At 39.7% G+C, this 25,271-nt stretch overlaps 1 protein-coding gene across 3 annotated transcripts in view; it reads left to right on the top strand.

Moving 5' to 3' along the window:
• LOC123807948 (coiled-coil domain-containing protein 170-like) overlaps positions 1 to 12,545 on the top strand; it is a 30,935-nt gene extending 18,390 nt beyond the window's left edge. For all 3 annotated transcript variants that reach the window (XM_045822003.1, XM_045822000.1, XM_045822002.1), the window contains 6 exons: positions 1,091 to 1,226; positions 2,722 to 3,039; positions 3,899 to 4,090; positions 9,115 to 9,342; positions 10,137 to 10,355; positions 12,309 to 12,545. In XM_045822003.1, the coding sequence (XP_045677959.1) occupies positions 1,091 to 1,226; positions 2,722 to 3,039; positions 3,899 to 4,090; positions 9,115 to 9,342; positions 10,137 to 10,355; positions 12,309 to 12,470 (1,255 nt within the window). In that variant the 3' untranslated portion in view covers positions 12,471 to 12,545. The remainder of the gene's footprint in view (positions 1 to 1,090; positions 1,227 to 2,721; positions 3,040 to 3,898; positions 4,091 to 9,114; positions 9,343 to 10,136; positions 10,356 to 12,308) is intronic.
• Positions 12,546 to 25,271: the final 12,726 nt, after the last annotated feature.

Here is a 25,271-nt window from a genome sequence, read left to right as displayed (position 1 = left end):
ATTAAAAGTATGGAAGATGGGCTGAAACTGGAACTTAGCTACAGGGTAAAAAATATTACCAATACCTAGCAATTGATAATCAAAACAAGAACCAAATAATTTGCTGTTTGTATATTTGATAATAAATAAAGTTATCACACATGCTATTCTCCGTTGCTATATCATTCTTTCTAGTTCCTTTCCCCTCTTCAAATCCCAGTAGAAGAACCCATTAAGGTGTTACTAAAGTAGGAGTGCTTGTGGAACCTCCCGGTCATCACGCTGTTACCAATAGTGGCTGTCAGATACACTCAGATTCCCCCTTGAAAAGGATGGATTCAAATTGACCTCCCCCAGGGTAACTACTACAGGTCTTAAATTGGGTTGTTTTTCTCTCCATTTCTCTGCCATTTCTAGTCTCTTCTTAGAAATAGTTACATTTTTGCTTGATACACGTGTTTAATATTGGATTGGCTAAAAAGCCAGTTTCATTTTGTCCATAAAATAAAGGACACATTTTTTCATTTTCATCAATAACTTTATTATTTGGATATTTTGAGTATGTCGGCTATCTCCTTCATGGTATAATGTTGATCGTTCTCAATTAACATCTCAATTTGATCACTGTCAACTTCAGCTGGTCTGCCTACCCGTGGAGCATCATCCAGTGAGAAATCTTCAGCATGAAACTTTGCAAACCACTTTTGACACATTCAGTCAGTCACAGCACCTTCTCCATACACTGCACAAATCTTTTTTGCATTTCAGTTGCATTTTTACCTTCCTTGAAATAATAAAGCATAATATGCTGAAAATGTTGCATATTTTCTTCCATCTTCAATATTAAAATAGCTACACAAAAAATCACCAATTTTGATGTTTTTTTAATACATGCTGATGTGAAAGCTCTTCCAATCAATCTACCAAAATTGTTTCAAATGAAGTTCAAGACAGCAAAGTACTACTAGAACCATCTTACGGAAACCAACAAGTGAACTTTTTGGCCAACCCGGTATATATTAAATGGGGAATATTTATTTCAGTATTTTTAATTGAATTTTGAATATTGAATTGGTTTCATGATATTGTTACCTACTGTTATCTTACACAGAGTACATCTGGTTGAAAAGGAAAAGACAGAGCATAAAACAAAACTTTTGGAGAAAAAATTAGCAGGTGCTAATGAACTCACCCCTTATATGAATACAAAAGGACAAGAAGATACCGTGGGTAGTTTCATGATAAAGGTGAGAATAAATTCTGATTATTTTTGGAAGAAACAGGGTTTTCATTACTTTGTATTACTGCAGGAGATAATTGGCAACTTTGAGTGTTTTGCGGGGCCTCTTCCTGAGGAGGGTGAAAGGAGGTAGTGCAGCAGGGCTGACTACCTGGACGGCTTTCTGAGGGAGGCAGAGGGAGAAAGTGCGAGGAGGATCTGAAGGTCTCTGGGCTTCTGAGGGAAAGGTTAGAGTGACTGGAGCTGGGAGGAGCTGGGAGAAGTGGCGGTCAGAGAGTAAAATACTGAAGTTTTAAATCTGGCATATGGGTTCCTTCCTGTGCCTGACAAAATCTGGGTTTTTAGGTCTGGGTGTAAGGATTCAATGGAGGGGGGTATAGGTGAAATTATTGAAATAGAGGCAAGAAATTTTAAAGCTACATTGTTGGGTCATCTACACCAGGCACTGAAATAGAGAATTGTGACAGGGTCGGGTTAAGCAGAAGGAGATGAGCACGATCACTTGTAGACAACAGTTCACGGGGTCAGTTGAAGATCTTCTAGAAGAGTGCTGGAGGATGAGGGGAGACTGGCAATTGTCAAAGAACTGGTGAAAGCTTATTTTGAAATTCTTAGACTATAATAGTTTGTTATAAAATCTGAATATAAAGCAAAGTCCATTAATGTAAGGGGTTCCATTAAAAAATCAGAACTGCTTTCAGAGTACTTTAAAATAACTTCAATTTTTAATTGCCTACCTCAGTAATGTACAGTAACACTTTACATTTTCTTTCACTGCTCTCACTGATCTGCCGCATCTCTGAAAACTCTCCCAAACCAGAGTCCATGCAGCTCTGACCTTTTCTTCCATTGCTGTTTTATTTTGCCTCTTTTTCCAGTCTTTTAGTGAGCAAACTCATCATTATTTCAACAATTTTAGTTCTCCTTCTATTTCCCAATTTCACGTGGCAAAAGCCCAGGAATTAAACTTGTTTACTCGGCTTCCAGAGTTGACAGTGGCAAGAAGGCTAGAACTTCCGAAGGGAGAATCGTTCTGTCGGAGGTTGGCTGGGGTGGGGGCACAGCCTTATCTTCTGGTTTTTCCCTGACAACTTGCAATGGAAGCAGGATGACTACAGGAGCACAAGGGAAAGGTTGGGGGTATAACTCCCTTCATTCATACTTTTACGTACTTTTACCTTACATACTTTTACAGCTCAAAATTTTCTGTAAAGAGTGTATCCTCACAAAGTGGGGCTGTTTGGTTAGCTGCTCCTTTAAGCTAAATTTCCTGTGTTCTTGAAACAGTCTCTCCATGTCATCGTTTTAATTCCTCTTGTTCTAGTTTGCTCTTTTGAGTACAACCTTGTCTCTCTCAGGACTCTGTAACTCTTGCTTTCTTTTGAGGGCCTTTTCCTGAAGTTTTATATTGTGGCTATGTCTTTATTCCAAAAGAAAGGATATATGTATTTCCATTCTGAATTCCCAAATGGGAAGTTTAACATGTGTGTTCGCATATTTAGGATAAAGGTAAAGCTATCCTGGCCAAGAACTGTGAGAGAGACGACAACATTTTTCACTCCGAGGGACCAAAAGATGGGCAGAAAATTTGGGATAAATGTCAACAGGATTTGATCCATACGGAAAAACAAAAATATGATTTAGACAGACCTCCATATTCGTCCAGCTGGGAAGCTAAAACTGTGCAATCCCACTCTCAGAAATTCCTCGGTCAGTTGGCTACTCTCCTGAGCGACAGCGTTGCCCCCCTCCCAGCCACGGAGGAAGCCGTGAAAGAGAGGATTCAGGAAATCGGCGCCAATGAGCAGTCCTGGAAGTCTGTAAGTGTGTTGACAGACAAGTTACCCCTTTAAACTTGTTTCTTTTAAGATGTGGACTGTGATATTAGCCAATTCAGTGAACTCTGTGGCTGTACACTTTAATATTGATTGTATTACTGCCATAATAGAAGAGGATGTCTGTTATTACTGAAGAGCACTGAGCTCCTGTATGAATCCCAGCTCTGCCATTGCCAGCTGTGTGCTGCTGGCAGTTGACTCACCCACTCTCTGCCTCAGTCTCCTTTGTAAAATTTGGCAGGAGGGGGTTGGGGAGCATAGTTCCCATCTCAGAGTGGTTGTAAGAATGAAATGGGTTAATACATGATAAATGCTCAGCACAGTTATGTGTAAGCTCAATTGATGCTAGCTTAAGAATAGTGGTAGGGTGAAGATAATGTTTCCCTCATGAGCAAACAGTTTAGTCGGTGCAGTAAATAAGTTGTTTATTTGAATTTACTAGTCAAGTCTATCAAAAGATTGAACAAGCAGGTTTCAATAATTATATCTCTCTGTTGTGTTCATATCACTTTAGTAGAATTTCATGACTCTTTACCCTATAATTCAGAGGAAGATAGATATTGCTTAAATTCAATGTGTTAGTAAAACCTGCTAAACAGTGGTTTATTGTAGAGTTCCAAATTTTTTACACTGTTTTCTTAAATTCATTATATAACTTTATTACTCAGTATTAACTAAAATGTCCTGTATTTATATATTAAACCTTTCTATTTTTTGAAACCAGCATCTATTTAGTAATTTAATGTTGCCACGGTATCAGGAGAGTAGAACTTACACAGTATGGAGATGAAATAGAAATCATAGATCGTCAGGGAGTTCCATCTCATTTTTTCCTTTACAGAGAACCGAAGGCCTTCAGCAGGAAATTCAGATGCTTACTAAGCGACTGGAGCAGGTGCATCATCATCACCGTGAAGAATCGTCCCAACCTGAAGAGAAGTGTGGGGAACAAAAAAGACCCTTGAAACGCCTGGAAGGAAAAATTGCTATTAATGACTTTTTTCAAGAGAGATTAGACTTGGGCAGGAATAAAGTAAGAATTTCATGAAGTATAAGGCATGTCTTTGACAGTGAAAATGATCATATTTTGTTATATTATCTGATGTTTAAAGCTGTTAATGTTTAAAGCTTTTAATATTGGGAAAGAGAGGAAATTTTGCTCAAAACCCTTGTGATTTGATCAAAAACCCTTACCTCACTTCATATCTTCCATTTCTCATTTTATACATATTTGATAGTTATTAGGAGGGCATTTATTAATGTATTCCTTAATGTACTTTTGAAAGGTAGGTTAGAGGAAAATGAGCTCAAAGGAATGACTCTCTGAAGGTGGAATTTCAGTCACTGTGTCAGTTAGATGAGATGGATATTAGAAGGAGCCATTGGTGATGTCCTCAGTAATTATTTTATAGGCCATTACCTTCTGCTTCTTTAAACCTGTAAGGAAGAAATCAGTCCTAAAGCTGGTATGAAAATAGCTAGGATGCAATATAATTTATTTTCAGGAGATTTTTGTTCTATTTCACTATTTCTCCTCAGAATTGCTCATCATACTCATACCTATGTTATATTATTTCTATAATTGCTATGGCCCAAAATGTAATCTCATTCACTTACTACTTACTCATTTAGTCTCTCATTTCATTCATTCATTCATTCACTTACTCAGTATGCATTGAATGCTCAGTTGAAAAAACTTCCAGCACTTAATGAAGTGGTATCAACAATGTCCTCCACAGAGTCCAATAATGAATTCACCTTCTGCTGCTAGTTCCTTCCCCATGTCCCCCCCAAAGAAAATCAATCTTATGTATTTAATGTGCATCTTTTTGTTTATAGATGGATGTTCTTTTAAATGTGATTTTTGTGCATATATTTTAAATTTGTGTAAGTGGTATCGTATTAAAAATCTGATTGTATTCAGCATCATGTATATATTAAATATATATTTACATTAATTTGTTGGATAAAATTGGTTAATAGCATTATATAATTTTCAGGCATACAACATTATAATTCAATATCTGTATACTTTTGTAATTGTTCCATGTATGCTCATAAAAAAATGTGTTCTCTGTTTATTGGGCATTCATTTCCATAGTTAGCTAATGCTCAAGCGTGTTATTCATGTGGTTCAGATTGTCAGTATCTCTAATTGTTTTTGTTTCCTTAATTCTGGAAAAGGTATGCTTAATTCTCCAAGGATAATTTTTTTTTTAATTTATAGGGGGCCTATTTTTTTAAAGATTTTATTTATTTATTTTTAGAGAGAGAAGGGAGGGAGAAAGAGAGAGAGAGAGAAACATCAATGTGCGGTTGCTGGGGGCTGTGGCCTGCAACCCAGGCATGTGCCCTGACTGGGAATCGAACCTGCAACACTTTGGTTCGCAGCCCACGCTCAACCCACTGAGCTACGCCAGCCAGGTCCAGGGATAATTTTTGATTCATCCGTTAGTCCCTACAGTTCTGTCCATTTCTGCTTTATGGCCTACTGGAGCATATGCACTTATGGGGATCTTTGCTGTCTTATTTTTTTATAGCACTATAAAACATTTTTTGTCCTTTGTAAAATATTGCTTTAAATTCTCCATTTTCAGAAGTTGTGGTTACTAACACAATTTTATTTTGGTTTATGTTTGCCCAAATGTGATATATCTTTTTATCTTTGTATTTTTCTCTCTTTCTCTGATAAAACACAGTGTATGGTTGTATTTTTTAAAAATCCAGTTGGAGGGTATCCATTTGGTGAATTTAATGCAAGTATATTAATTGCAATTATGATTAGGACATTTTTGGTTAATTTAATAATTTTCATATACTTTACTTTCCTGTTTTTTGAGGGGCTCTATTTTCCAGGTTTCTTTTGTACAGATTAATTTTTTTCCTGCTGCTTTTAAAGTTATGTAATCTATTTTTATTCTGATGCTGGTGTTCTTTTTTTTTTTTAGTATATGTGCTGCCGAAGCAAGCACAGTGATGCTGACATTCTTTAGTTAAGAACAATACTCTTACTTACCTAATATTTACAAGAACATCATTCCTGTTTGCTCTCTGACCTCAGCCCCTAGTTATATTGTTATTCTCTAAATTCTTAATTTCTGGGTTGTTTGAATATACCTCTCTGTTTTCTTTTACTTGATTCTAATTATTTTTAGATAACCACTAAACTTGAACAAGGTGTTTGATTACCCTCAGTTGCATATATTTTGAAGCATCCTCCTGGACATTTCTCCTTATTTGAGCATTTCTACAAGAGTTTTTAACAGTTGGGTCTTTGTCAGATGCCATATGTGCCTGGTGACATTTTTATTATACCCTCATATTTTAATGACAGTTTGGCTGGACGTAAATAAACTTCTAGGCTCAAAGTTCCTTCATTAAATTCTTTAAAACTATCTCCTTGGATCCTATGTTATTGTTGTGATGTCTGATATCAATGTGATTCTTACTCCTTTGAAGACAATCTACTCTTTCTCTCAGGAAGCTTGTATGTATGTATGTATGTATGTATGTATGTATTCACAAGATGGTCTTTCAGGGAGCTATTTGAGTTCTCATTTGCTTTGATGTTCTTAAATTTGGTTATAATGTGCTTAGGTGTATGGGTTTTTTTCTTATCTCTATTGTTTGGCACAATGAAGTTTTTAATCTAAGTCTTTCATCTGTCAATTTCATCCTTTATTTCAGTGTTTTTCCCCATCCATTTATTTCCTTTTGATTTCTTTTTTCACCCATGCATCTTTTCTATACTTATTCCTTCTATGACTAATATCTGAAGGTTGGATTCTAATTCTATCCTTTATTTTTTTGTGTAATGGTTAATTTTATGTACCAGGTTGGCTAGGCTTGGTTCCCAGATATTTGTTCAAACACTAGTCTAGATGTTGCATTTTAGATCAGATTAACATTTACACCAGAGGACTTTGAGTAAAGCATATACCTTCCATAATGTGTGTGGGCCTCTTCCTATCAGCTGAAGGCTTTGAAAAGACTGAGGACCCCTGAGGAAGAGAGAGGTTCTACCTACAAACTACCTTTGGGTTTGAGCCACAATATCAACTGTTCCCTGGGCCTGCCCTGTGGATTTTGGACTTGCCAGACCTCACAATTGTCAGCCAAATCTCTCCCTGTCATGCACGCACGCACACACACCTCCCCGTTAGTATTGCCTCTCTGGAGAACCCGCATACACTTTGCTTTTTAGAAAAAATAGTTTATATATTTTTATCCTTTCCTGCTGCCTTCTCCGAGTTTCTTAATCTGATCTCCAACTCAATTTGTTGAGTTTTTATCCACTCTATTTATCTCATCTGTGTTGTTTATTTCAATTACTATTTTTGTCATATCCAATATTTCAACTTGGTTGTCTTTATAATATCTTAATCTGTTCATGTCATTCCTAATTTCCTGAGTAGCCATAACTTTGAATAAAAGTTAGGTTATAATTTTTACATTAAAACTAAAATTGATCAGGAAACACATGGCCTTGCCTGAAATTTCATTTAGTGGCAAACGAAGAATTATGCCCACAGAATACATTTAAAGGAACAACAGGACAAAAATAAAGTTAATAATTACATTGTATCTGTTGAACTATTCCATGTAAATTTTATACTTGTCAAAGTGATAGTTTGTACGTACTGTTTACATTTTACTCAACTTTGTAATGGTATGACTTTGGACAAATTAAAAATATATTTTTGATTCTCTATTTCAAAATGTCTGCTTAAATTGAGTTTATTAATATACTTGTATACCCCTTTTTTAGATATCTATAATTTAAATATTTATCATTTTAGTCTGATAATTTTTGATAATTTGGTACATGACCTATTATTTTATGTCCTCCAATAGGATTTTATATGTTCTTCATATGTGTCCTTTAAGTCCCTCATATGTCTTTAAAAGTTTGTTCCCAGTTCTCATAAATTTTCTGCTCATTGTGAACAATGTATTTTCCCATTTCTATTTGAAATAGTTTTTACTAACATAGATGAAAGCCTTTGATATGCTTGTATTTTTATTAAATATTTACTACCTTACTGAATTCACTTAAGTCCAAGTTTTCTTTACTAGAGTCCTTGGGTTTTCTGGACATGATCGTATGTTATTATATTGTTTCTTAAGAAAAATGTATTTCTTTTAGATTCTCAATTTATTGTCACTGAGTTAAAAAATATTCTTTTAGAATTTTTGATGTATTTTCTATATCTATGCATTCTGTATGTTTTTTCTTCCTAATATCATGTTTTCACTTTCATTCCTCTTTAATGAGGCTTTCTTGGAGCATTTATTTTATCTTTCTGTAAAAACAATGGTTTTTTAAAAATACATTTTACTAGTTTTTTATGTATATATAATGAAAATATATGGTATCTTTTTAAAATCCACACCCCTTTTTTTTCTATTTTTTTCTGGTAGTGACTTTATAAATTACAGAAAGGTAGAAAGAAGACAATTTAAATTACCAGTAATTCTACCACTTTGAGATAACGTTAACATATAGGTATATTTCCTTCTGATTATTTTCCATGTATATTTTAACATAATTCTTATAGACACAGTTTTTTTCCATCTTCTTCCATTTAACTATATCATTAATATTTTCTCTTAGTAGAAATTTTTGAAAACTTGATTTCTAGGGAATCTATAAGAAATTATGTCATTTACTTAATCTTTTTTGATGTTTGCATTATTTTTATTTTTTCATGGTATGAATAATGTTGTAAATATCTCGATGCTTGAATCTTTATCTAAATATTGGGTTATTTCTTTATATTTCATTCCTAGAAAAGTTAAGTTAGTCTGTGCTACCACCTGGTGTTAATTAAATTGTCTACTTAACGGTACCTTGTTAGCACTGAGCCCTCACTTTGATCATCTTATTTTATTTTCCAGGTAATTTTAATGCTGCATATTTATGTTGAAAAAGTATTTTACCTACATAAGCATTGTTAAGTCTGCAATTTATCAGATGAGAGTAGATTTGGTATGCTAATGTAGAATACCATCATAAAACACAACTTCTTCATTTCAATACTTTTGATTTCTTCAAAGGAAAACTCCAGGCCTAAGAATTCCATAACAGATGGGAACAGCAAGATGTTTAAACAGCTAGAGAAAGACAACAAGCAACAAACATTATTGAATATTAAGCAGAATTTGCAGATTGCAACCACTCAAAGATTAGAGGGAGAAATTCAGGAACTTCAGAAACAGCTCAGTGATTTGAAATTGTCAAATAAAAATATGAAAACCCAGCTAACAAGAGTAAATATCCTTAAAGTAAGTAAAGGAAGTTAGGCTTTCAAAAATTTGCTTAAGCTTTGGTTTCTTACTGTTTTAGCTACATGTTTCTCATTGAACTTTTAAAAATTAACATTAAAATTATTGTGCATACATACAAAAGAATATATATACCATTAAAACATATATAATAATAAATTTGATGCCTGCAAATCTACCATTAATCTTAAAAAAGAGACTATTATCAATCCCATGGGTGTCCCCGGGTATTCCCCTTGCCACTCCTCAAAGGTAACTTCTAGATCCCTCGCTTTTTGTTTTAGTCTTGTTTTTGTTTTTCTTACCGGGGTAAGAGTAGAATGTTTTAGTCATTTTGCCGGGCTCCTCTTTGACCTTCGCTATTTCAAGCTTCAGTTGTAGTATTTCAGACATACATTTTTTTTGTCTTAAACCACAGATGCACTAAATACTTTTTGATCAACTTTTTTATCAGCAATATTTCTCTTACTACAGAGCCATTTATTTTCTCTGTTTCTGAATTTAATCAGCACAGACTGTAAGCCTTTCAAGGGCATGGAACACTTGCAAAACCTCTGTAAAACCCAAGTGCCTAGTTTATAAAAGTGTCCAATGACTGTTGGTTATTGATGAGTATGGTGGTGGAGAAATGACCTCTTAATTCATAAACTGGAATTTTCTTCCTTTTCCATGTATCTACCTCCTTAAAAAAAAAAGAATAGAAGCATGAGTTGTCATTCATCATGCCTGCCTATTATTAGGAGATCTAATCAGTCATCTTTCTCTCTCCCAACCTTAACCTTCTACCCTCACAGGACAAAACAATTCAGAAGCTCAGGCAATCTTTAATAAAAGTTGAAGCAATGAGAGGGAAGGCAGTTGTGAAAACAGGTAACTTGAAAACTCCACTGGACTCGGCCAAGCAAGAGGCAAGCTGGGACAAAGATAGGGCCCGTCAGATGGTAGATGCTGTGACTCCTGAGCTCTGCACAGCAAAGAGCACACTTGAAGACATATCAGGACGACCACAGGAGGTTTTTAAACATTTATTACTATTATCATTATCATTACTATATCAAGATTCTTTAAGTTGAAGTGATAAACACTGCAATTTAGGCAAAAGGGAATTTATTGGCTTACGGAGTCAAAGGGAGTTAAACAACCAGAGCTCTGGGTGGGGAGGGATGCGCCTGAGCCCTAGGTCGAGCACATGGGTACTTATAAGGCCCTTCTCACCGGCTCTTCTTGGCACCTCTCCGTGTGACAGCTTGTGTCTCTGACTGTAAACCACAGTGTTTTACAGTTACTGTTTCTATGACAAGAGAGAGAATCCCAAGAAAGGGTCTGTAAAAGCTCAGCTTAGATCAAGTGCCTATCCTTGGTTCACAGCAATGAGGGATAGGATATATGGTTATTTGGCAAAGGTTTGTGTACACATCCTCTGATTAGCTTAGCTTAGGTTTGTGTACATGTCCTCTAACCAAAGACAGAGAAGGCAGGGATTTGACAGAATGGAAGTTCAGGAGAAACCATGTGTATGGGGCTGGGTCACTAGTGCTTCTAAACTTGCTTAGATTTTTCACTGTATTCATAAAGCAGGTATTTTAGGAGAATTCTTAAAGGCCTGATAATTTTGGGCTGTTGTGGGACTATATGTCATACCTCCATATATTAGTTGCTTAAGAAATATGTAACATTTAAAAAATATTTTATTTATTTATTTTTAGAGGGAGGGGAAGGGAGAAAGAGAGATACATCAATGTGTGGTTGCCTCTCACACGCCTCCTGCTGGAGACCTGGCCCGCAACCCAAGCACGTGCCCTGACTGGGGATGGAACTAGCAACCCTTTGGTTTGCAGGCCGACACTCAATCCACTGAGCCACACGAGCGAGTGAGAAATATGTAACTTTAACCAATTATCTTGAGTCTTAAAAAATCAAGTCATGATATCATTTTTTCTCTTTTTTAACTTCTGCATATTCACATTCCTGATTGTTTTTATTCTTCTCAGTGTCCTTTATGTTTTTAGTTAGATCTCTTCTCCTTTGGACACTCTGTGGTTTACTCTTCATTTCTGAGAAGATTTTGTCTTATTCTTTCCTGAGTTGAATCATCACATCTTCCTTATCCATGAGGCATCCTAGACATCTTTTTTTTGTCTGTTTCCATTCTGAAATACTATATTTAGAAAGGTGTGTTTTTTTACCCCATGTTTGGAAATCCTTGTCCAATTGATATTTAATTCACATCAGGAGTTATGTCAAACATGTTTCCCCTGCTCTGCATGGCTGTGTTTTGGGGAGCATATTTTCATCACCAGAACAGCTTATGAGATACTGCATTTCTGTTTTCTTCTACGTCCCTTTCTTTTCCTTCCCCATTTGCCAGTGTTCTGATCCACCAGGTCTCAGGCTTTTTCTTAGCGTGGTATCTCCCCCTTTAGGCATCGTCCCATTCATTTCTGGGACACCAGTGGAAACCAGCTGCGTACTCCAGCATGCGCTCTGGGGCTACCTCTGCTGGCTTAGGGTATTCATTTCTCCACTTACATGCATACTGAAGTCTGGTATTTTGTAGTTATGTTTGAGGCATGATTTATGGATGTTTTTATCTGTTTTCCTTGCCAATCACTATGGTTTTAGAATGATGGGTGGAGAGAGATGTATTTAGGAGACTACTATTATCACACAGCAAATCAGAAGTTCAAAAAGAAATTACCTTATAGATGAAAAACAAGCAGCAATAAAATTAGATGTAGTTTATAAAAGCGTAAAAATAAGAAAAAATCTTAAAAGAAAAAAGTAAAAGAAGACTTCTTGTAATAGAAGAGACCATTTTTCTAGCTTAAAATATTTAAATACAGAATGTTACATTTCACAAATAAATGTTTAATAAGACCAAATTTCTCATCCCACTTTCATTATACACAGTAAGTAGGTGACCAAAACTAATGACATGTCTTGTTTATTGTGGTGGCCCTTTATAGCATGTCGACTTTCGAGAAACTATAATGAAGATGTTGGGACTTAACGTGAAAACAGCTGACAAAAAAATAATCACTCACCTAAGGCTTATTATCCAAGCTTATGAAGCATCTGACAAATCAAAGATTGCTTCCAACTGTGAGACTGGACAGAATAGTGCGTAGAAAAGTTCTGCCTCCTCATTGCTGCCAACAAGAACTTAGCAGACACGGACGTTTCCTCTAGCATCTTGGGCATGACTGCATGGTGAATAAAATGCTTTGGAAAACTTTTACTTGACTCTGTTCTCTCCTTTGATTTTGGCATTTAACTTTTCCTTGTCATAATCAAAAATATTCTATACATTTATTGATGGCCTAGTCTAGATTGTTACTTGTGATATATAATATTCAGTTATACTTATTATTAACTGCATTTTAAGCAGGATATTAATCAGAACTTATGTTCTTAGTTAGAATATTTACATCTATAGTTAACAGCCTATTTCTACAATAAACAATATTTGAGTATACTCACAAATCCAGGTAAAGTTGTGTTGTATAATTTCAATCTATCTTATCTCTTTGACAACTGAGTGTGAAAATCAGGTATGAAATACAGAGGGGTAGGAAAGTCATCAAGAATTCTTATAAATGGGCAATAGATTGTATTGTGGCTTTTATTTTCTTAGTATTTAATAGTGTCTGCCGGTGTTTGCCTAATAGCAGGACAATTTCTAAGTTAATGGGCTACTTTTTAAATAGTATAATTTCTAATTTATTTCATTTGAAATAGTTAACTGCTCTTCTTCCAAGGGAGTTTTAGATTTATCCAAGATGTCCTCTGTAGGAATAGGTCAGAATCTGGACAGGCCTGTGGAGACTCAACGCAGTGCTGTGGTCATTTAAAAGAATCTCCTGTGGGGCTTAGTTTTAGGGGTATCTTCAGGATGGTAGGGGTCAGGTTACATTGGACCTTACAGTAGTAGCACTTTGGAAGAAATTATCTTGAGTACTCATTCAGGGAAAAAATGAGAATCACTCACTTTTAAATCATCATAGCCATGGTTTTTTGTTTTTATAATCTTCGCCTGAGAATGTGTTTGTTGATTTTAGAAAAAGAGGGAGGGAGAGAGAAACACTGATTTTGTTGTTTCACTTATTTATGCATTTGTTGGTTGCTCCTTGTATGTGCCTTGACTAGGAATGGAACCTGCAACCTTGCATATCAGGATGATGCTCTAACCAACTGAAAGTTACTCAGGCAGCACACTATGGTTCTCAAACTGAGTGCCAGGGTACCCTGGTATTCTGTAGGGATCCCAGCATACCATGCAGTATTTCAAATTTTAAAGTCAAACAGCAATACGTGACATTTACTTGACAAAATACTTCCTCTGTTAGCTCCAGTAGTTTATAGTTTCGACATTGGGTCATTTTAATGTCATTATCCTATTTTAACGACATTTTTGGACCAAAACTGCCCAGGGTTTCTCAGGACTTGTAGATTTGTTGCCAGATGGAAGTCCAGCAGTTGGTGGTGTCACTACAGGGGAAACCCCGGATCTCTGGCTGCAATGAAAGAAGGTCACTTACTGCTCCTTTCAAGAATACCCTTGGACTGGCAAAACAGGAGACCCTGCCCAGAGCCTCCACCTGTAGCCGAGCCTGCTCAACCACCTTCTTGTTCAGGATTCGCCAGGGCCAGCTGCCTGCTGCAGCCTCAGCACAAGGAGCTGCGAAGACTGCGAAGACTGCGCTATCCCACGAGCCAGGCAGGCTGTTCCCCCACCCCGCCTTTTCCAGAGCTGCTCTTCTCTGAGGAACTGCAGGTACAGCTAGCTGCTAGAAGCAAGTTCTTCGTAAAGGTCAAGGTGCCAAGGTGCGGTAGTTTCTGAAAGAGCCACTTTATTAGCACATCAAAGGAAAACATTCTGTAAGCACCAAGAAGCTTAGTCTTAATGTCCCTTTATGAACTGTGTTAGTAGAAACTGGTCAACCATAGTATAAAAGCTATATTATATAGTATATAAAAGCTATAAAGTTATAAAGCTATGTTAACTCTGAGCAAGGATGAGAGGGGCACCCTTCCAATACCTGAAACAGCTTTTACTAGAACTGCTTTCATTTCTGTGGCCAAATCACTGCCACACTGTTCTCAAAGATGATAATTGGATTTAGATTTTAAAAAGCGGTTCTCAACCTTTAAGATGTGTCAGAATCACCTAACAAACTTATTTTTTTTTCCTGGGCCTATCCAGAGATCACAGTTCAGTTAGAGTGCTGTAGGGCTAAAGTATGCACGTTTTTTCAAAGCTCCGTATGTGTATAAATTGATAAAAATTACTTTGGAAACTAGTTTGGCGGTAAGTTTCCTGTTCTGTAACTAAGTATCACACATCTTGTGGCTGAAAAAATAAATATTACTCCATTTCTGGAGGTTTCCACTTCAGCAAGAGCGGGACCATTATGGTATGACAAATGCAGTTGCTTATATGGAGAACCTCACGTGCGGGACTCCCACTCACGATTTCACTGTGGACCGCCAAATCGTAGATGCGACTCTGCACTGCTGAGACAGGCAGGCCGGCTCGCATGCGCTACTGCGCCTGCGAGCTCCTCTAATAGCTGCGTCTGCGCAACCCTGAGCAGAAGGCGATCAGAGAGTGTCTCAAACAGGCCTGTTGCTGTGCGACACTGCAGGAGGAAGAGGGCGGAGATGACGCAAACTAACTCGGTGGTGACTGGCTGGTAGTAATGATTGGCTGGTGAAAGGAGTCATTTCAGATCAAGCTTTCGGGTGGGGCGGAGAACCCGGTGAAGAAGCGGTTGGACCTGGATTCCAGCCTATGGCGGGCGCAGGCCGGGGGGAGGCGGGGCGGGTTTGGGGGGGGGGAGGCGGGGCGGGTTTGAGGAGGGGGGTGTGCAGTTTCTCAAGAGCGAGGTAGTGTCCCGGAGGGCCCGCGCTTGGGACGGGTTCCTCCCATGGGCCTAGGGCGCGGGCTTCCTCTGTAGAGATCAGGTCCGGCTCCCTTGCAGGAGACCTTGGTGCGGCACCGGCTTGCACCCCGAAGTGAAGCCTGTGGAGTGGGGTCGGCTTCCGGCGTTCTGGCCCACCTGGCTGCCAGACTGGTGTCGGGGGATCCCCACCCTGCTTTTGAGACGGAGGGTCTGGGTGGCGCCCGTAACTTTTAAAATGTAGAGTGACTGATGGTTGGCCACGGCTGAAGCCCAGCCCGCTGTTTTAGGCCGGGCTGCAGCTCTTCGGCGTCCGGAGTGATCCCGCGATTGGCCAGTGCAGGGGGAGGGTCGTCAGCTTTGCAAAACTCGATTTTGTCAGATCCCCAGTCACATCTGTTGAACTTGATCCATTAAAAGTATTATTGATGTGTAATTTATATACCATAAAATTGACCGGTTTACATGTTCAATTCAGGACATTTAGACTATTTACAGGAATTGGAGACTCTGGAGAAATTTTTGTCTGGTAGTTGCCTTTACCATTCTCAAAGTTTGTACAAGTGGACATTTTCAAGACAAAACATAAGAGCCTCTGAAAATGTACACTCAAACTGTATACCTGCGATGGTGAAGTTAAAAGAATTGAAGCAATTTTCCTTAGAAGTTGCAGGCAGTGAAACTTGTCTTCTAATACCAAATAGACATTGACAATTTCAACTGTCTTGTTTGGTGGGGAATATGACATGACCTCATTTTATAGATTCCTGAAATTATACCCTTAAAACTTTATCTTATCTCAATCTTTCTCTATTTTGGTGTGTTGGTACTTGCTGAGGCTAGATTGGTTTGATTTGGTGAAGGAAGCAGAGAAGACCTGGGTCTTCAATGCAACAGGGAAGAAAGCCACAAAACAGGAGTGGAGTAGAGATGAGGGGAATTGGGAAGGGGATTAGGGAAGATGACTTGGAGATGAGGAGAGGAGGGAGGGAGACGAGGGGGGAGGGAGACGAGGGGAGCAGGATAGGGTTGGTAGAGGAGATAAGGAGAAAGTCCACCTGTTCTTTTGCTATTTTGACTAAGGTGGTTGGAAGGAAGGGGAATACTTTAGAAGGCAGGTTTTGGCAGTGAGAAGGGGCTAGGCTTTCTGTTGGACAGCTTAGAAGAAACCCTGTCTATGCCAAATGTGAGAAATGGGCTCCATCCCTGGCTGGTGTGGTTCAGTGGGTTGTGCCCCAGCCTGTGAACCAAAGGGTTGCTGGTTCGATTCTCAGTCTAGGGCACATGCCTGGGTTGCAGGCCAGGCTCCCAGTAAGGGGTGCATGAGGGGTACCCACACACTGATGTTTCTCTCCCTCTCTTTCTCCCTCCCTTTCCCTCTGTAAAAATAAATAAGTAAAATCTTTTTAAAAAGTAGGCTTCAGAATCAGACAGATGGGCACAAATCCATCTGACAGTTTTCAGCTACCTGACCCTGGGCAAATTGATTAACTTGCTTGAGTCTCAGTCTTCTCATCTGTAAATATTAGCAGAATAAGATGACCTATTTTATAGGATTACTGTGAGGACGAATGAGGTGTCATTCGCTAAGTCTTGGAGTGAGCCTAACACATTATAAGTAAATTCCAATTTTGGATAATTTACACTCCTCCCCCGAACAAGAACAAGTCATCTGTGAATAAGGAGATAAAATTGTCTTCAACCTCAACTCAGCCAAGCCTATTCCTGTTCTTTTCTTTTTCCAATTGTGTTTCCATTTTTAAATTCCGCTATTTTCTCTTAAAATTTACGTCTTAACAAAGACAACAGACCTAATGTTTGCCAAAACCCAGCTAGGAAATCAGAGCATAGAAAAGTCAAAGCTACAGAAAAAAATTATAATGTGCACAACTAACTTTAGAAAATAGTACATTTTGGTTATAAAACTCATTTACTGATTATTCCTATGTTCTTAATAAAATTTGCTCCTGATAATACATGAAAACATAATAAACTGTGCACAGTAAACCCAAGGCAAACTGCCTACGAAGAAGCAAAGAAGGTAAAATATAGTCATGTTGAAAGAACTAATATTGAAAGGGAGGGTATTTTCTCATAATGCCCTGGAAAGGCCAAGTCAAACAGCCTTAGCCCGAGGCATTCTGACCCTAGAAAACAGGTCATCAAAATAGGAAAATTGCTGAAAAGGGCCCTGACTCTACCTTACTCTAGTCTGGACCTCCTCGAGTCCTCCCCCAACGTTGTTGCCAGAGTGATACCCCACTAGAGGAGAATCTACTTGTTATTCTCCTGCTGGAGTCTTTGAATGGCTTGTTGCCTACAGAATTAAGTGAAAGCCCTCTAGATTGGCATAGAAGGTCCTCCCTGACCCAGCCTTAATGACCTTTCCTGCTCCCACGCCCTCTCCCTCCCTGGTTACAGTAGGAGGCTCCTCCTGGTGTTGCTAGCAGCTAACACGCTGGGCACAGTGCTGTCCCAGCACCGATCACACGGTATTGTCTGGGGGGGGGGGGGGTGTTTCCTCTGAGTAACTGAATGCAGAACCTGCCTCATTCATTTTTGTCTTATTAATTTTTGATGTCTGTTCATTTTTTGATTAGGAAATATCTTCATAATTCAAAATATATCAAAGAAATGCAGTGAAAGCTCTTGCCTATCTCTATTTTCCAGATATGTGTTCCCCTTCTAGGAGGGAACAAACTATTTTTGGGTGTGTCTTTCTGGAAATGTTTTGTGTGTGTATTCTTTCTTCCCCCCTTATAAACAAATGGTAGAATGTTATTTATACCATTTTGTATTGTGATTTCCCTCCCCTTAGTATAGCTTGGCAGCCTTTCCATCTCAGTATTAAGCGAATTTTCGCATTCATTTATGGTATTATTCATATCTTTATACCTTAACACCTGGAATATAGTTAAGTAAATGTAAGTATTGAATGCATGAAATATTAAATGAATGAGAGCAAAAGCACACTTGTGTGCTGCTCTTGGAAATTACCTTAATAAGCTACTACATATTGTTTCAACACATGTTATACATATCACATGTCATATAGATAAATCATACAAAGTCTTCTGATTTAAGATAGAAGTCTGATTTGTTTTATTCTTTCCCATCCATTAGAGGGAGACATGAACCTGTTATGTAAAGCCAATACTTAGATTCTCTAACTAGGAAATCCGAAACAACTCTATAGCAGAGCTCTTTTATAGAATTTGAGCCCTTAATAAATTAATCCAGGACCGGAAGTTGTGGGGGTGATAAAAGGAGTTAGTTGCAGGAGGAGAAAATGCCTGGACTAGGAGTGAGGATGCAGGTGAAGATCCACTCAGTTACTAACTGCAAGACAAATTAATTACCTTTGCTCAGTGGCATGGTAATAACCCAGCTCTTTAAAAACAAAGTCCTGCCTTGTATGTAGTGTTTATGGATTCCCTAGAGAAAAAGACAATAGTCAAAGTGAACCAAAAACCAGGGAACAGTTGAAGAGTATTCACATCAATGTATGGCCTGCGTTGTTCTGAAGGAATCAAACCTGAGCCCCTCTCTGGCCAAGAGGAATCTGTAGTGTCACTACACTACTCACTGTGACTGATTTTAGACAGCAATTGATTTAACTGAATTGTGAATTCCTTGGCTCCTGGCCAGTGTGAGCAGGCTTTGTTGGGCCCACATTACCTCTCCTATATAATGGAATGATAAATCACCCATCATGTAGATTCCATTATACAGTGGACACAGAAGCACTTCGAACATTTTAAAGCAATGTTTCCCAAACTTCCCTGATCATAAAAAAACCCAGTGTCTTGTGGAAAAGGAACACTTGTCGGACCTGCCGCAGAACTCCTGGCTCAGATCCTGCTGTGGAGGAGGGGCCTGGGAATCTGTATTTTAAACAGTGACCCAGGTGACTCATGGTCTAGGAATGTGGGGAAACACTGCTCTAAATTATTAGCCTTACGACTTCAACACGGGTCAGTGGGTCTTTCTCTGACGCACTTCCCCCTTGGGCCCGACTAAAGAGAGGTATGCAGAGTTCCAGGACTAACTCTGGGCAGAGCATCTGATTTCCCTACGACCTCCTCCACCCTCAGATGAAACCCCAAACATTTTAGAGAACCTGCTCCTTGCCTTTTCCTGAGTCAAGTCCTCTCAACATCGGTGAAGCCTTTTGTTCCAAGGAACTTTGGGTTGTTTTGAAGCTGCCATTGAGAATTTACCAGGTGTCAGGCATCACAACTCATTCTTTCTTTTCCTTCTCTCAATCATCATATAAATTAGATTTTTATGTTTTTCCCACTCCACAGAGGAAGATCAAAGAGGCCAGGAAAGTGCTCAAGGGTATACAGCTGGTGGGTGGTTGGGCTGAAAACCCAATGCAGGCCAGACCGAGCTGACTCCACGCCTGCGCTTCATTCTGCGGTGGGCTCTTCTGGTCTCCCTCATTCCTATTCTCTGTCCCGTCTGCAGAAAAAAGTCCTGGGCCCTGAACGCCGCTTCCAGAGGACAGAGTTGAAGAATGAGGGGTTCTGGGGGAAGGATGCAAGGCTGGGCCTGGGCACCTGTAGAATTCAGAAGAGACCCAGAGGAGATCAGCACCCTCCTGTCCGAAACGCAGTCAGCTCAGGTAAGGAGCTCTGGGGGTTAGTGTAAATCTCTCTCTAAAAGGAACCCCAGCCAGTAGGGAAGCGACTTCTCTTCCTCTGAAAGCCCACAAACCTCCTCATCTCCACCATTCATTTGTCACCATTTGTAGCAGGTATTGAAGGTAAATTATGAGGGTTTTGACTTACCTCTTTAACTGGAGTATAAAGCCTTAGGGAGATCAGCAGTCCAGAGAGACTAGGCCTCAGGGTGAGGTTTGAACCTTTTGCTACGTACTAGTTGTGTGATGTTGGGCAAGTGACTTAAACTTTCTGAGCCATAGTCTTCTCATTTGTTACGTGGGAACATAAATAGTACTTACCTTGTGAGATTGTTGTGAGGATTAAATGAAACAATGCAAAGAAAGGATTTACAAGCAATTGCTGAGTGAACAGTGGTCATCTCCTCCTCCTTTACCTAGTTATCATCTGAGAGCGAACATCTTCATATTATCTTGTCTCTGGTAGGGACTTAAAGCATTATCGTTTTTCAGCAATAAGGGGGCATTCTCACACAGAGATAAGTGCATGAGGGCATGAAGCATTCTCAAGGAAGAGTGTCTTATGAAAGAACAAATGTAATGTCACGTCAGAATAATTTTAAGGTGAAAATAACTAAAGAAGCTATCAATAATTTGCTCCCTTGAATGGTGTTTTAGACCAAGATAGGGTGAGAAGGGCAGAGGGAGGGACGGGGTCAGGCTGACACAAACCTGCAGGTACCAGTGGTAGCAATATGGCAAACATTCAGAGACCCCCAGGACTACCTAGGAACACAGGAAAGGACTCTCCCTCAGGGAGGCAGGTGTGCACCTACATAATGAGACAGGTGATCTGACCTGGGTTCCTATAAGTGTGAATCTGAAGAACTTGTTTAAGTTTCCTTAAGTGTAGAATGAGGATAAAATCATCAAAGAGTTTGATGTGGAAATGAATCATAACCTGGCCACATAAGTGCTTTGTTAACTGTAAAAGCTAATGTCAGCCTAGGGTGGCAGCTCTCTTAGTGAGGAACTGTGGAGAGATCAGTGTGTGAAACTGCCTGGACAGAGAGAAGAAAAATATGCAGAAGTGTAAAAAGAAGGAAAAAAGGGGAGGATGCAGTGATCCTAGTAAATTGGACAACATTGGCAATTCCTCAAAAGCTGCCTGAACTACTTACAGAAGTTCCCTTCCTGGCTGTGACTCCCAATAAAGGAGGGGGTCGAATAGGGACAATACCATTCCTTTCTCTGGTTGGCTCCTCAGATCAAGTAATATGTGAAAGATGCCCATTCTCTCTCTACACCAAAGCTGAGGTCTGTGTTTTTCTAAGTACCGTTAAAACAATGTGCATCACTCGTGCGTTAGTTGAGGTGGGTCTAAGGAATAGCATGAGACATTTCTAGTAACTTTCCTTGACATAAACAAAGAGCCCAAAAATGCTAAATATCTTTACAAGAAGAAGAAAAAACTTTAGTCATTTTTTTGAATTCTAAACTCTGTGAAATTAGATGATATTATTAGACTTTATGGCCTCTTAAGCCATGTCTGTCTATATATGCTATTTTCTTTTTGACCTCATTTCTGGGAACATTACACTGATCTGTTATTAATATTATCTTATTCTGCGCCAGAAGAGGTAAGGAAGCTGCATTTCCAGAATTGCCTCTGAGTCATTTGTGAAATTGCAGATTACAATTTGCCACCATTTCTAACACTTCCTTAGCATTTTCTTTCTCAACTGAGTATTCCCATTCATGCCAGTGACCTCCAGGGGCTGGTTTCTTTTCCAGCTCAAGAGAGAATCACTTTAATCAGAGCTGGGTAAAGACACTAAGGATAGGAACAAATATTCTTCATGTTGTTTTGTTTAAAATGGATCAAAAACCAGAAACTCAGGGTGTACACGAGGTTTATGTGGAATGTTAGTACCTTCAAGGAGCATATAGCAGGAAAAAAAGTTTACTTGTACACTTGCAAACATAAAAGACAAATGAGGGTGACATATAAGGAATGGCTGCATATTCTGGCTGCCAGGTGGTTCATTTCAACCTCAGGTCAGAGTAACCTTGTCCTGTGGTCTGAGAACCCAGGTATCAGGTTAGGCCTGCCTTCCAACTTATGTCCTTGGTCACCTTACCGCGGGCTCCAGTCAAACACATGTCAGTAAAGAATAAAGTTATGTAAATATGCACACGGGTGGTCATGCCTAGACCAGAACTTCGCAAAATTTCCTTCAGCAATATCTGGGTTCTTTAGGACAAATACGCTCAGTTTACCCAACAAATAAGAAAAGCATCACAGGGTAATGGTGGAGAAAGCAAGAACTTTCTTGGAACTTTTTCACTCTGCCACATGCACATGGGTGACCTTACACAAGAAATGTCATCCCCAGGCCTCAATTTCCCCATCTGTAAAGCAGGGACAGCCATGTAGGAAAGTTATGAGGACTGAATGAAATGCAAATGAACCCACCCATGCCAGCCCCCTCCTGTGGTGCCTGAGCTGTGACACCGCATGAGTATTAGGTCCATTTTCATTCCCATAAAATGACACAATCCTGAATAGCTCTACCCCTATTCAGCTTTCAAGTAGAAAATTCTATTTTATGAACCCACATTTGTGAGTAGCTGAGATAACCTCTGACATACCGCATTGGTAATCTCACCTTTCTTATTTATCGCCACTGAATAAAGGTGTTACTACAGGTTCAACAAATCTTTCTCTTTTATAAATTCCGTAAGTTAGGGTTTCATTTCTCAGATTCACTTAAAGCAGACTTGTTTATAGACACATAATATGAAGGTTGAGCCTAATGCTCTTATACTCTGGAGCAGGTAAGAGCACCCCAAGACACACATCTTTCCACTTGTCCTCAGGCTCGGAAGAGAAAGACTGTCAACCCAGAGCCACCTATAGCACTGTGCTGTTCTGGCCATTTGTAGGAACCCTCCCTCCTCTCTACTTTCTCACATCAGCTTTTGCTTTCTTGCCTCCTGCAGGAGTTTGTGTTGCCTCTTGGTATTTTCCTTGCCACAGGAAATCTCTCCCCTTTCCCTTTGATTTTTCCAAGCCTTTAACAGGAGTTTGTTGAATGTCTGGTTGAACTAGTGGGTGCTCTGAGCACTTTGCTACTGAGGGGGATGCTAGAGATACAAGATGGCACGGTGCAATCCCAGTGCAGGCAGTGCTGGCCGGCAGGATGAGCACCGCGGTGGAGGCTGGGTGCACACTGCCCTGGGCTATCATGGTCTTCACTTCACTCAGACTCTCAGCTTTGGGAGGGCAAGCCACCACTAGAAGAGAAGGGGTGAGGTGAGAAGATGAGGAGGGTACGCCCTGATGGAGAGAGGCCTTCCTCTCCGCTAAAGTGAAACATACCTGTACTGCACTGACCTCCTGTGCTTTCCCAGGTGACATTTAGCTCATCCTACAAGCTCTCACTAGTGTAATCATAAATGCTAGTAAATTAATATTACCCATCATATACAACATGATTGAATTTTAACAATCCAATGATTTAACATCAAAGGATGACAGAAGGGAGATGACTTCAGTCCTTGTCATAGGGTACTTTGGGGAGAGGCAGACCTTTAGATGTCATACCATGTGGATGCTTCCTTAGGCAGGTCATGGGTGAGGTGGCAACGAGATGGAGACCCTGCTGAGCATTGACACATCCTCCACACTAGATTTCAGGGCGCCTTTTGGTCTAGTCATTGGCATTAACTGTCTCAAGAATTCCCTCTTAATTTTCATTATGGTTCACTGCATTAAATCAAAGATTCTATCCCTAAGGTACCTTTGTTTTTCTCCATCCACAGGGTGAGTCAGAAAGAAATGTACTCACTCCCCTTCATTCTCTTTGCTTAATGTTTCCTGCAGTGAGGTTTCCTTGTAGAACAAACAGCTTCTGTGGATGTTTGAGGGTCTTTAAAAAGAGAATGTGCTGTGCCCTTCTGGAGGGAACGTGAGTGGAGCACCTTCCGGAGGGAGCCTCACAGCAGACATGGAGCTCTAGTTCTGGGGTTGCGCAGAAGCTTTTCTCACAAGTGGTAGGAGGCTTTGGGGCAGTGTTTGTCTGCAGGAAATAGAGTATCCTTATATCCAAGCCAGCTTCATTTCCCACTGATTACAGTCATATTATGGCAGAAAAGTCTTGGGCTCTGGCCTGGGTTCAATTCCCTATTAGCCACTGACTGGTCATTTCATCAAGTGTAAAATGGGAACAGTTAATAATGTAATCTACTTCATAGACTTGTTATGTATAAAATGAGATATGTAGTAAGTGGAGCAACTACACAATAAGTGGTAGCTGTCTATGAAAGCATTGTTGCTACTGAGTGCCTTTCTTACCATGGGCGACTGATAGAAGATCTGTGAGCCTCAGTTTCCTAACCTGAAAAGTGGGTTCAATAGTACCTCAGAGTGGAGTTCACAGAGCTGGCATGAGGGTTAAATGAGATGCTGTGCAAGCATTTAGCACAGTCTCTGGCATGACACAGACACTCGATAGATGTCAGTTTTCTTCACCCTCATGTTGTCTTGGCCTGTTGGCTCATGACTGAAATTCCTTCATAGCAATTTCCATTCCTGATGCATCTTGTTAACAAGTAAGTACTACCAAGTGGAACTAATCTCTTTAACCATTATTTAAGATTTTTCTCTGGGTGGAGTTGGGCAAAGGGGGAAAAAATTGGGGCAACTGTAATAGAATAAATGATTAAAAAAATAAAGTAGAAAAAAAGGAAAAGAAAGATTTTTCTCCTTATGATGGAAAGAAGAAAGCAGTATATGGGTACTGGATACCTGGAGAGACATGCAGGAGAGGGAACAGGGACACTGAGGTTGGCACGGATAAGTACCCTGCCCTCTACAGTTCTCCGCAGGGTGGATCTGGTCAGCTAACATGGTCTCCTTCCTGTCCAAACTAACTTCTCTGCCTCAGGAATCCGGAAACTCTGCATTACGACTTGAGAGTCTCAGCTTAAATAAAAACCGTAGGGGGGTGGAGTAGGGAATTTTTGATAACCTTGTTTGTAGGTGGCTCTCCATATTTGGAGCTTGTCTCCACCACCTGTGGACCTCACCGGTAGAAACCAAGAGCACACTAGAGATGGCCTATGGGGAAGCTGCTACTTTCCTTTTACTTTTCACCGTCAACAGCTGCCCTAATGCCAATTACTTCTCAGTAACTACCTAGTATGGTCCTGGTCTACACACTGTGGTCTACTGCCCAGAGAGTTCACTTTGGGAACCTCGCAGAGTTGGGTGGGTGGGGGGGGGGGGACTGGAGCTGCCACTAGGGGGCGTTGGCCTGCGAAATGAGCTTGATGAAAGCACAGCCAGGGAAAGGGGGCACCGCAGCAGGGAAGGCAAGGATTCCGCCCCCCCCCCCGACCCC

The sequence above is a fragment of the Phyllostomus hastatus genome, unplaced genomic scaffold (assembly GCF_019186645.2).
Source record: "Phyllostomus hastatus isolate PE091 unplaced genomic scaffold, TTU_PhHast_1.1 phas_scaffold_501, whole genome shotgun sequence".
Lineage (NCBI taxonomy): Eukaryota > Metazoa > Chordata > Mammalia > Chiroptera > Phyllostomidae > Phyllostomus > Phyllostomus hastatus.
Note: the sequence above shows the minus strand (reverse complement) of the source record. Positions and strands in the feature narration are given on the sequence as shown.